At 41.3% G+C, this 12,770-nt stretch overlaps 1 protein-coding gene across 2 annotated transcripts in view; it reads left to right on the top strand.

Annotated features, from left to right (window-relative positions):
* EXOC6B (exocyst complex component 6B) overlaps nucleotides 1–12,770 on the top strand; it is a 563,942-nt gene that overhangs the window by 539,245 nt on the left and 11,927 nt on the right. For both annotated transcript variants that reach the window (XM_012750057.2, XM_012750059.2), the window contains one exon: nucleotides 8,276–8,388. In XM_012750057.2, coding sequence (XP_012605511.1) covers nucleotides 8,276–8,388 — 113 coding nt within the window. The remainder of the gene's footprint in view (nucleotides 1–8,275; nucleotides 8,389–12,770) is intronic.

The following is a 12,770-nucleotide window of genomic DNA, read 5'->3' as shown; positions in this document are numbered from 1 at the left end:
CTCAGCCAGCTCTAGGTGAGACTCTTCATTCTCCAGTCTGATATTCACACTTGTAGCACTATTCTTTTTTCATGTGCTTCCCTTAGTGAATTCTGTTGCTTCCCAGAATCTCATTGAGTTTCTGCTCTGCTCTTTTTGGAGGTTCTTTCCAGCTTTAAAATTCTAACTTATGAGTAAAAGGCTAAGAAAGTCATACAATGATTTATCCAGCGTTTGTCACACTCTCATAGTTGCCTCATACTAGGATATAAATATGGTCCTCAGTTTGGACTTTCTTGACTCAGGTACCCCAGTACCTGATTTGATTTCAGTATTGTTTCTTGTTGAATTGTGTAAGTCCTGGACATTATTTAAGCAAAAGACAGGTATGAAAGAACTCAGAAATGTATTGGTTTCATGAGAACAGTTATGTGGAGCAGTGGAGACCTGAGCTCTTGACATCTTTTCTCTTTGAGAAGTAATGGGGCATTGTAAAAGGGTGTAGCTTTGGAGTTAAAGAGACTTAAATTCAAATCCAAGGCCTGCAATTTACTAACTTTAATGAACTTAAGCATGTCACTTAAACCTTTCTAATTCACATCTATAAAAATAGGCCAATAATACTTATCTCACAAAATTGTGTAGAGCTGCAGTTCTCAACCCCTGGGCCATGGATGGGTACTGGTCCGTGGCCTGTTAGTAACCAGGCTGCACAGCAAGAGGTGAGCAGTGGGCAAGCCAGCGAAGCTTCATCTGTATTTATAGCTCCCTATCACTTGCATTGCTGCATAAGTTCCACCTCCTGTCAGATCAGCAGGGGGAATTAGATTCCCATAGAAGGGCAAATCCTACCGTAAACTGTGCGTGCCAGAGATCTAGGTTGTGCACTCCTTAGATAATTTAATGCCTGATGATCTGAGGTGGTGATGCTAGTGCTGGGGAGCAGGTGCAAATGCAGATTATCATTAGCAGAGAGGTTTGACTGCACAATAAAGGTAATGTGCTTGAATCATCCCCAAATCACCCCCTTGCTCCCCCCCCTACTCCATGGATTAAAATTGTCTTCCATGAAACCAGTCCCTGGTACCAGAAAAGTTGGGGACTACTGGTGTAGAGGATCAAATAAGATTATAATAAGATTATCCTTGTAAAGCATATACCATTGAGCCAAAACTTCATTCTCAATAAATAGTCATAACTTTTCTGAGCCTGAGCTCAGCCTTAGATGCTCTTCTTTTGAACTTTCTTTGCACACTGTTAGAGTACCTCTTAGAGTGTTCACATCCTTCTGTATCAGTGTATTTACCAGACAGAGATCCTCACGACTGGAGATATTATCTTATCATCTTTTCATGTGCAGTGCCTAGAAGAGTACCTGGTACATTGTTGGTACTCAATTTATGTTTGTTAAAATAAGTCCTGCTTGACAAAAGAAGCATTTGACAAAATCCAGCACCCTTTCATGATAAGAACACTTAAAAAATAGGCATAGTGGGACTTACCTAAAAATGATAAAAGCCATATATGACAAACCCACAGCCAGCATTATACTGAATGGGAAAAATTGAAAGCATTCCCACTGAGAACTGGAACCAGACAAGGTTGCCCTCTATCCACCACTTCTATTCAACATAGTGCTAGAAGGCCTAGCCAGAGCAATCAGACAAGAGAAGGAAATCAAGGGCATCCAAATGGGAACAGAAGAAGTCAAACTATCATTCTTTGCTGATTAAATGATCATGTATCTAGAAAACCCCAATGATTCTGCCATGAGACTACTGGAATTGATAAACAAATTCAGCAAAGTCTCAGGATACAAAAATCAATGTACAGAAATCAGTAGCATTCCTATGCACCAACAACAGTCAAACTAAGAACAAAGTCAAAGACTCAATACCCTTCACAACAGCTACAAAGAAAATAAAATACCTAGGAATATATTTAACTAAGGAGGTGAAAGACCTCTACAGGAAGAACTAAAATGCTATCTGTTCTCTGCCCAGTTAACAACTCACAGTGTGACCTGGACTAGTTTTTACCTTGACTCGTTTGGATTTTTCTTGTCTTTCTCAGCTACTATTCCAAAAAAGAAAGTCTGTTCAGAAGTTTGGCCTAGCCTCTGACAAGTACCTAACTGAGAGACAGAATCAATGAGAATTTTTAAAAATGAATAGCTATGGCATCTTGAGGACTGTGAGCCAATAAGCCATCTCTATTACTTGTCTACCTTGTGATTTTCAGCAAGTTGCTTATCCTTTCTATGTCTTGGTCCTCCCCACTCCACTCCCTCTCACAATGAAATCAGAATTATATAATAATTTTAGTCCTATTAAACCATAGGAATGTTCTGAAGTAACAAAGAAGTATAGCAGAGGCAGCTTTTGAACTTTGTCAAAGCCCTAGTTAAAAGTCACATAGATAAATGTCATACAGGAAGCAAAAAAAAAAAAGTATTCTGTCATAGTAGCTTGTTTAGTATAACCTGATTCAAAATATCTTCCCTTGTCATATCCTCTCTGACTTGTACACATATTTGTATAATAACCAGTAATCACATTCACAAGGATGGAAAAACATGTACCACATGTACTTGCCATCAAATTGGTACTAACTGACCAAAACCAAGGTGTTCACATGGTAGTAATACTCATTGGGTGCCAGTTGGGGGTGAGTGGGGGAATAAACCCACAACTAATGGAAGAGGAATGCACTGTATGGGGGAGGGACACACTTGTAGCACTGGCTTGGGAGGGACAAATGCATTACATGTAACCAAAATGTTTGTACCCCCATAATATCCTGAATAAACAACAACAAAAATAAATAAATAAATGAATAACAATTTTAGTTCACTTATGTAGTTTATAAGGTATTACATCAACAATTATACTAGTTTAGTTCCCTTGTTCTGATAAATACTGTAAAGAAATAACTCTATGTTTGAGATCAAAGCATCATTAATAATGAGTTGACTTGCTTTTGATTGAATTAGCCATAATATTTATCAGTATGTTCTATTCAGCAAATAGCTAACACTTTCTTGTTCCACCAGTTTAACATTTAAATGATCCAAAATGTAATGTCTGGTCTGTCCCTTGAAATGACTTCTCATATCTATTTTACAAAAATTGCATTTGTATGAATAAATCAAGAATGTGATCAATAATGAGGAGTGAGCTTCTAGGGCATGAGTTATAGGACACATTGTTATATTTTTAAAAAGTACAAAAGAGTAGCTATAGTATGCTACCCTTCAAGTGAGAAAGAGGAAGATATAAGAAAATACACATGTATCTGCTCATTTGTGCAAAAGAAATAAAAGAACTATAAACCAGAAACTAGGCTAGTTACCTACAAGGTATGGATGGGAACGATGTAGAAAGCAGTCAGAAGAAGGGGAACAGGTTACTTGGGGTGAGGAGGGAATGATACTTCTCTGAGCATACTTTTTTGTACAGCTTTGACTCTCAGAGCTATAGTATTGTTGCACATACCCAAAAATTAATAATTAAAGTCAGCCAGAATGAGGGAGTATCCAAAATGGAACACAAGCAGTGGAAAAATGAACCTAATTGAATTACAAAATAATATAACCACACTGAAAGGGATGAAGAAGAAAAGAACTAACCTAAGTAACTTGAGAAACAAAAACAACTATGTACAAACAATATACTCTAGTAAGTAAATTTGTTTATTACCAGGGTATGGGTTAGAAATTCTGAGACCACTGTATATTAGGGTTAAACAAATAAGTTGAATACATCATAGATAATGACAACCAGGTTTCTCACTGCCAGAGAAAGAAGTGATAAATAAGGAAAGAGGGAAGAGGCTAGTAGTGCTGGATTGGAATTGAAGACGTCAGTATGAACTCATGATTTTAATATTTATACACAAATAGATACAGAAACAAATATAGATATATGTGTGAGTTAGTCTACATGCATATTTTCCTTAGTTCTGCCCACTGAGAGGGCCTGGATACAATAATACCCCGGTAGAAATGAGCATGTTAAGTGCTCAGATCTTGGTTTCTAAATGCCATTCTCTAATAAAAGGAACCAGAGCACGTTAGAGAAGTGATTGATTCCAGGATTGGGGCAGGGAAAGGTACAAAATGAACTTGGAACATCTTGTAGGGCCAGAAAGTAAGGAAATGTCCAACAAAGGATAGGGCAAGTCGAAAATACACAGGAGAGCCAATGTAAATGAGTTCCTTGCCAAATCTGGGACAATTTGAACAGCAAAACAACAGGCATAGTATGAATGTAAGCAATTAAAAAAATGAGAACCAATAAGCCCATACCAGTAATAAATAGATAAATATATTAATAGGGGAGAAGGGAGAGCACTTGCTTACAGTAGAATGAGTAACAATTGATAAATATGGAGGGAAGGATGGTTTTGGTATGTCATCAGTTTGGGATCATCATATTAAAGACTGAGGCAAGAATCCTCACTGGATATTAAATATAAGGAAATTTTAATCAGGCGGAATATATTTGCATGGTCTTAAATTGTCTCTCAAATTGCTTACTAGTTGCAAGGAAAACATAATAACAAGACAGTGGGGAAATCAAACAATATGTTGACCAAGTGATCAAAATTAGTTTCACCAGTGAGAAGCAAATGAACATTGTATGCCTGAGATGATACACTGAGGACACAGCATCACTTATATGTAATAATATTCTGGTCAGGAATGTATCTTTTTTTTTTTTTTTTTGAGACAAGAGTCTCATTTTGTTGACCAGGCTAGAGTGAGTGCTGTGGGCATCAGCCTAGCTCACAGCAACCTCAAACTCCTGGGCTCAAGCAATCCTACTACCTCAGCCTCCCGAGTAGCTAGGACTACAGGCATGTGCCACCATGCCTGGCTAATTTTTTGTATATATATTTTTAGTTGATCAATTAATTCCTTTCTATTTTTAGTAGAGACGGGGTCTCGCTGAGGCTGGTTTTGAACTCCTGACCTTGAGCAATCTGACGGCCTCGGCCTCCCAGAGTGCTAGGATTACAGGTGTGAGCCACCACGGCCAGCCTGGAATGTATGTCTTGAATCTTATAAGAAAGCATCAGACAAAACCAAACTCAGGGAAAAAAGAAGTCAGGGGAACTATATTCTTTACAAATGTCACTATCATATGAGAAAAAAGGCTGTGGAAATATTAAAGATTAAAGGAGACTAAAGGGACATGACAACAAAATGTAATTCCTGATCTGAAACTATATCATATAGTGGACCAAAAAGAAGGGGGGGCTATAGAGGACATTTTTGGGTCAATTTACAAAATTAGAATATGAATAGTATCAATATTAAATTAACTAAAGTGGAAAATTGCTGTGATTATGTAAGAAAATGTCTCTAATTCTTAGAACACCAGAGAATTTGGGGATAAAGTGCCATGATATATGCAGTTTACTTTCAAGAGACTCAGAAAAGAAATAGTGTGCATGTGCATGTGTATGTAAAAAGAAAAAGAGAGAATGCAAATGAGGGAGCATGTGGGGTAAAGTACTCATATTAATAATGGATGGAACTAGGTGTAAGGTATATGGTAATCTTTGTACTATGTTTATTCTTTCAACTTTCTGATAAGTTTGAAATTATTTCCAAATGGAAGGTTAAAAGCAATCATTAGGGATCATTAACGATGACTAAGGGTTCTACTCCTTCGTAGAGAATTTACTGTGATCCAACAAGGTAGTTGTATATGGAGAACCAGGCTAGAAGGGCCTGATTGATCTTTGAATGCCACGGTCTGGAAATCAAAGTACTGTATGGACAAACAGGCCTGCTGGTTTTCTTGGCCTCTTATTCTAACACTGTTATGTAGAATCCAGTAGAACTGTGCCTCTAGGCAGCTCACTTAGTTAAGTACCCTCAGATTCTGCTCTATGTTCATCTCACAGGAGGCCACAGACGTAGAGTTAGGCTACTCTAAAATACTGTCAAGTGACACAAACCCAGAGTGTAATCTATAGGCTCATAGTGGTTGAACTTAAGAGAGTTACATCGTTTCTATGCTTAAAATGGAATAAATTAGGTAGCTTGTCATTCCAGAGCTTTTAGGCTCAGCACTGGCATTGAGAGACTTTGGCAAGAAGATAAAAAAGGAAACCCTTAGAGCTAAGCCATGAACTTCCTTCCACTGTTTATTAGTGATTTACCCAGGTGTCGTTAACCAGAAAGACATGGCATTCTTAGCAATAAATCAGAAAACACTGATACTATTAATTCCATCACAGAATTTAGGAATTTTATAGAAAGATAAGGTGGTCGTATTACATGTATGTGTATGTCCATATCTGAAAAGTAGTATCTAAAATAGCTTTAAGAAATGCAGGTTTTCTGGTTTTTCCAATTAGACTTTTTGATATTCATTCACTTTTCCTTTATTAGCTCCCCAGTAGGCAAACAGTAAAAGACTCCAAGTGTTTTTTTTTTAATTTATGAAAAAAAATTTAATTGAGAAATTGCTATCCTTTTTCATAGTTTTTGCCATGGTATTTGAGGTAAAAGCATAATCAAACCTGTAAAGCATAGTACTGGAAGAATTCTGGAAACGTTGGGTACTCCAAGTGACGATCTCTAGGAGCAAGTAAAGAGGAGCTATCTTGAGTGGTCTTTGGACACGATAGGACAGAAATATCAAAGTTAGAGTAGAAAGTCAGGGAAAATTAACTTCTAAAGGAGAATTCTGTGATGACTTGGGTCAGCAGAAGCAAGTGGTGGAAGCCTTTTTACTTGCCAACAAAAATAGGCATGACCTAAAGGAGGCCTAAGAAGGCCCTTTGGGACCACACTGGCCCAGACCAACCAGCATGTCTGTCTCTCTCCCTCCCTCTGTCTCTCATCTTTAACATCCCTTTCTTGGCTGAGGGTATAGGGGCTTTTCTCGGTTTTAGGTTTGGGACTTCAGCCAATTCCCATCTTGCTTGAGGAAGTTCATAACAGCTATTCTAAGAGAACGGATGGAAGTGGAGCCTTGGCCAACCAGGGCAAGGGCCACACTGCCTATTTGCCCAACTGCGCAGTGAAAACAGACACAGGAGGAAGGTGTGCCTGGAGCCTGGGCTCTGGCAATGGATTTGACGGCCACTCTTAGCCTCTCAGCCTTTGTTCTTCACAGAGAGACAGCCATCTACTTGTCTCCACCAGCAGTTATCTCTTGGAAAGGGAGAAATAGGGAATGTTTTAAATAAAAAAGTATTTATATGAGGACCCCCCCTTCTATGCAGTGATGTGAGTCTGGGACTGTGTTCCCTTTAGAAGCTTATAGAGGGGAGCTAACCACCTCACCTTTGAAATGCAGTGATTTTGTTTATTTGTTTTACTTTACAGTTTATGAATATTTGTTAGAGTGGTGCCTGAGCCTAAAACTGGAAGGGAAGGAAAGCCTTTGACAAAAATGATTTGGTTTCTCCAAGATAAAAATCTCCTCTCATGTCAGAACTCAGCTTACACTCAGAAAACTCTTTCTTTTCTCAAACATCCAATTCTTGGCACTTCTCTTTAACATTCATACCCCCAATTCCAGACTCTGTATCATCAATCATGGACTAAACCTATTTTTCAGCCCTGATCTACCATGGCCCTGGTTTCTATCTGTTCAGCCTGTGTCTGCATAGGTGTAACACATACTACTTCTTATGAATGCTTCATGACCCATTTATGCCTCGGTTCAATGTTTCTGTGTGTCCTATTTGTATGTAGGCATGTATGTGTGTATGTCTGTATTAACTGAGTCACCTGGGCAAAGTCAATGCAGCAACTCACGGAACTGGTACTTGAACCTGGAACTTTTAACCTCAAAGTTCAAACAGTTACATATGTGGCACTACACTGTATCTACCTTTGTTTATTCATTGTTGGATACTGAGCTCCTAGAATGGTGCTTGCCATGTGAAAGGCATAGAATAAGTATTTATTAAATGAACAAGTGAGTTATTATTTTGATAACCTTGTGTTTTGATTCAGTCCAGTGTTAGTTTCTTTACAGAGCTAGTTTCTCTCTTTACAGAGTTAGTTTCTCTCCAAGAGCTAATTGCTGGCATGCAATCTTAGCAACATTACCATGCCACTTATGGCAGAGATGATTCTGCCTTCTTCTAATGTTTACTCATTTGTTTTCTTAGTTGAATTACAGTCTGTAGCCATTCTTTCTCTTATTACATTTTTATTTTTATTTATCAAATATATTAACTGATAGTGAAGGATGGTGAGGTTTCTATAATATTGGTTTGTCTTATCTTTCTGATTAATCCCTGTGGTGGTGCTTTGAATATTTTACAGCTTTTGGATCTTTTCATCCAGTGGGATTGGTCAACCTACCTTGCTGACTATGGTCAGCCCAACTGCAAGTACCTCCGGGTAAACCCAAAGACAGCTCTGACTCTGCTCGAGAAGTGAGTACCCAGCCCAGTGGTCTGTGTTGGAAGGTGGGGAGATGGAGGTTGGGGGTTGGCATGGAAGGTAATTTTGCCACTGCCAGTACCTTGGAAGACAGCCTTGTTCTTGAAATTGCCTTAGGTGCTATTAGCTGTCTCAATGATTGGACTTGGCAGGCCAGTCTTCCTCTTATAGACTCTTAATTCCTGAGCCCCTAACAAGCTAGGCCAATTACAGGTCAGAAGTGAACTCCGACATTGTCTTGTAGCTTGATGGGATAAAGTGTCTTTAACTAGAAGATGGCCAGAGAAGAAAGGAAGATGGCTTAGTTTGGGGGTAGGCCAGTCTGGTGAACAGAGTGAGGCTGGCCCCAGTCATCTGGGGTATGATGTCAGATAGAACAGCCTCCCAGAACAGGTGGCTTCTCTGGTTCATAGCAGGGAAGCTCTGGGAATTATTGAAACCTTTACCTGCCCCAAACTCCTGTCCCTGCCAAATTGAACTTTATTGTGCTGACTACCCCAATAAAGCTGTATTGGAGAAAGTGTCTAATTCTTGCCTTAAGCAGTCACTAGCTGGCAAAGGTTGCCCTGCCATAGAGCTGTAGTCTCTCTAAAGCAGAGGCGCTACCACTGAAATTGGATTAGCCAATTCTAGAACATCTCAGGGCTAACCAATATGTCACCTAGAAGCTGAGAACTGCCTGCCATGCATTGCAGCCTGGCTAAGGCTTTTGCTAATCTAGGTGAGAGCTGGCAGACAACAAATAAGACCCATGTAAAAGGGTAGCTTTCTCTTGCAATCAGAAAAACTAGTTAATCGCCAGCTGCTTAGAAGAGTGCCCTACATGTGGGCAGTATAAAAAGTCTACACATATGGCCAGTCAAGCATGTCTTAACTCCCATGAAGGCAAGGCTCAGAATCTAGGACAGGGGTCCTCAAACTTTTTAAACAGGGGGCCAGTTCACTGTCCCTCAGACCGTTGGAGAGTGCACACTGTGGGCCCAGGATGAGTCGGCTGCTAAGCAGGACAGGCAGCTGCGGCAAAAACACCCAGCAGGCTGGATAAATGTCCTAGGCTGGCGGCATGTGGCCCACGGGCCGTAGTTTGAGGATGCCTGGTCTAGGAGGTCAGAGTGGAGTCTTAAGCAGAAAGAGGCTAGGGTATATCCCTCTTACTGTGTAATATGATAGTGGGAGAGAAGATGAACAGAGGGAGGGTAGGCAAGAACAGGATGCCAGGGGTATGTGTTTGGAGTCAAGAGACTATAAAAAGTACAGTTTCCTAGGTGGCTCACATCTGTAATTCCAGCACTCTGGGAAGCCAAGGCAGGTGGATCACTCAAGGTCAGGAGTTCGAAACCAGCCTGAGCAAGAGTGAGACCCCGTCTCTACTAAAAATAGAAAAAAATTAATTGGCCAACTAAAAATATATAGAAAAAATTAGCCGGGCATGGTGGCGCATGCCTGTAGTCCTAGCTACTCTGGAGGCTGAGGCAGGAGGATCACCTGAGCCCAGGAGTTTGAGGTTACTGTGAGCTAGGCTGACGCCCCGGCACTCTAGCCCAGGCAACAGAGTGAGACTCTGTCTCAAAAAAAAAAGTACAGTTTTCTCCTGACCATTTCAAGGATTGATGTTTCCATTTTAACTTTGTTTCCCATGGTTCTCTCCCACTGACCTTCCTCCCTAGGATATCTAGAGAGTAAGTATGTTATTCCCTTGGGCCTTTTCCATCACTGTGAGGCAAGTCCTTCTGGTTTCTTCATTGATACTAATGCCGACACTAAAATCCCTAGCCTGTGAGTTGTCTCCACCGTGACATACTAATCTACTAAACCAGCCTGCTGCCAACTGGCTGGCTGCCTTCTCTATCCTTGGTCCTTACAGTGACCCATGGCTTACCAATTCCTTTGGGGCTGGGAGTGGTGGCAGGGATTTTTTCCCCATAGCACCAGGTAAAGGATTGTTCCTGCTCAACTTCTGGCACACTCTTGGTAGTACAAGGCCTGAAATTCAGCCCTGACAAAAGGGAGCTACTCAGCAGTCTCCCCTACTTCCCGGTGGTGAGGCCCGTGGCTTTAAGATCTGGAATCCACATCTCCCATAAAGACTCTTTATTAGAGGCAAGGCCTAATCCCAGAGTTCTCAGTGCCCAGCTTAAAGGGGACAACATTTTGACCTTTGAGTGGGTGCTTGAATGATCATGTGTCCATATGAGCTGTGGGATTCCCTTTAGTCAGTTACTTCTCCCAGCAGTCCTTTACTCCTCTGTTCCTGAGAATCTCTAGATCCAGGAAGTAATGGTTCATCCACTTCCTGGAGATCAACAATAGGTTTAAATAATCAGCTTCTCTCTACCAGTTTGGAGGCCTAGCCAATAATAAAGCTATGTGCATATCCGTAGCAATCAGAAGAGTTTAAAAGCCTCCTTCCAAGCACAGTAGGACAAAGGCCACCCGGATCACTAAAATGCACATCTCCCGGCCTCATAGGAATCAATCCCTTTACCTGTCCCATTCCTGCTTTCCCCACAGCTAGTGGTACCATCAGAGCTTAACAGTCTCTCCCTTTTGAACCTGGCCTTTCTTAGCAGGGTTAGACTTAGAAACCTGCTGAAAACATTCAGGAAACAGAAGAGGCCCCTGTGTCATTGAGGGGTGGCCATAGCTGAAGTAGAACAGGATCTTGGGCTTACAGAATGGGATGAGAGATGGGAGGACTCTCTTGGCTTGGAGCACTCCTAAGTACAAACCAGCAAGCCACCATCAGCCCTTGGAGGACTTGAGCTTATCTTTATAGTGCCTAATTCCAACTCCAGGCATTAAAGGCCAAGAAATCCTAGTCTCTGGGGTCCAGAGACTACCCTCTTCTTCCCTTTCTCCTAGGTATTCCAGAAGCCTCCCTGTGGGAGCTGAAAGCCAGCTGGCTGCCTTCCCTCAGCTGCTTTGAGGAGTCATGAAATTAGTGATCACATAGGACATTAAACTGAATGTCCCGTGAATATAGAAAGTGATCTTCTTCATTTCTTCTTTCTTAACTTTTTGTTTGTTTGTGTTGTATTGTTGTTGTTTAGATCTATAGTATACCCAGCAGAAGAAAGGGAATCCTTCTCTGGGGTATCTGAAACCAGGCCAGTTCCACAAACATAATTGTGCAATTACTATTTAAGGGACCAAATACAGAAATTATCAGAACATTGAGGACCCTGTGCTTTCTTTTCAACAAGCCCAGTCACCTTTCTTCCTTCCTTCCCTACAACCACAGGCCTCCACATGTGGGTGGTTATACCTTATATTCAGTGTTATGAGTTTGCTGGATGAGTAATCCAGCCTAAAGGCCCTTGAGCTTAGATCAGAGAGAGAAGCCCTAATTAGTTTGTGGCTGTCACTGTCAGCCACAGCCATACAGCTGTGGTGCTCATCAGAACCTCCTTGCCATGTATAATGCCCTTATGGAATTAGGCACATACACACACACACTCACACACTTCATGTATTTATATCATATATACAGATATAAATGCCCTTGTGGGATCTCTAGCCTATTAACTCACTGGCCTCTAATCTGTTCCTCTGTGAAACGGCACCCATAGGAAAAAAACCAAAAGGTCCAGGTTTGGTGAAGGCCCCTGGGAAGCACCTGGGGGTGATTTATAACCCAGTGCCCAGTTCCTTCCCCTCCACTCTTCTAGCCCATCTCCAGCAGCCTATGGAGCGGTGAAGTCAGAGCGCTAGTCCATCCCTGGGCCATGGTGGTGAAGACTGGCCCACCCCTATTCCAGGGAGATATTGGTCTGGGCACTGTTCTCAATTCTCTAACATTAAAACTAGCTGTGGGCTCTGGGTCTGCTGTGCAGAGGCTAAGGCCAGAGTTAAAGGTCACCAACAGATGTCCGGGGTTGTAGGCCCTCTGCAGGGAATAACAGGTTCCTGGATTCTGTCATAATGGCTTAGTCACACTTGGTGGTTCTTGACAATCTCCACCTAGCCTTGACTTTTTTGTGTATGCTTTCTAGTTAGGGCTCTCCATCTGACAGAACCACTGGACAGAACTGCCCACGGTTGGTGCTCTAGGAATATTCCATCTTTGCATGACCCAAAGGTCAAAGGTCTGAGGATATAGACAGCCGTTGAGAACTCGGGCTTCTTTTGCATAAAGCCTTGGTTTATCAAGTGAGAAGATGGCCCAGCCTTTTGATATCTGCTTTCCTTAGCACCATACCCTCTTAGCCACCACACTGCCTACCAGCCCTTAACCTGAGACAAGACATCAGTCAAGCCCTTAGTTTGTTAGGGATGGGCCAGAGTAAGCAGATAGAGTGAGGTTTAGAAATACACAGTGACTTTCAGTCATTCATGTTCTCTTGGAATTGCTAGTTAAGAGCATTTTTCCTGCTTT

Source organism: Microcebus murinus, chromosome 3 (genome assembly GCF_040939455.1).
Source record: "Microcebus murinus isolate Inina chromosome 3, M.murinus_Inina_mat1.0, whole genome shotgun sequence".
NCBI lineage: Eukaryota > Metazoa > Chordata > Mammalia > Primates > Cheirogaleidae > Microcebus > Microcebus murinus.
Note: the sequence above shows the minus strand (reverse complement) of the source record. Positions and strands in the feature narration are given on the sequence as shown.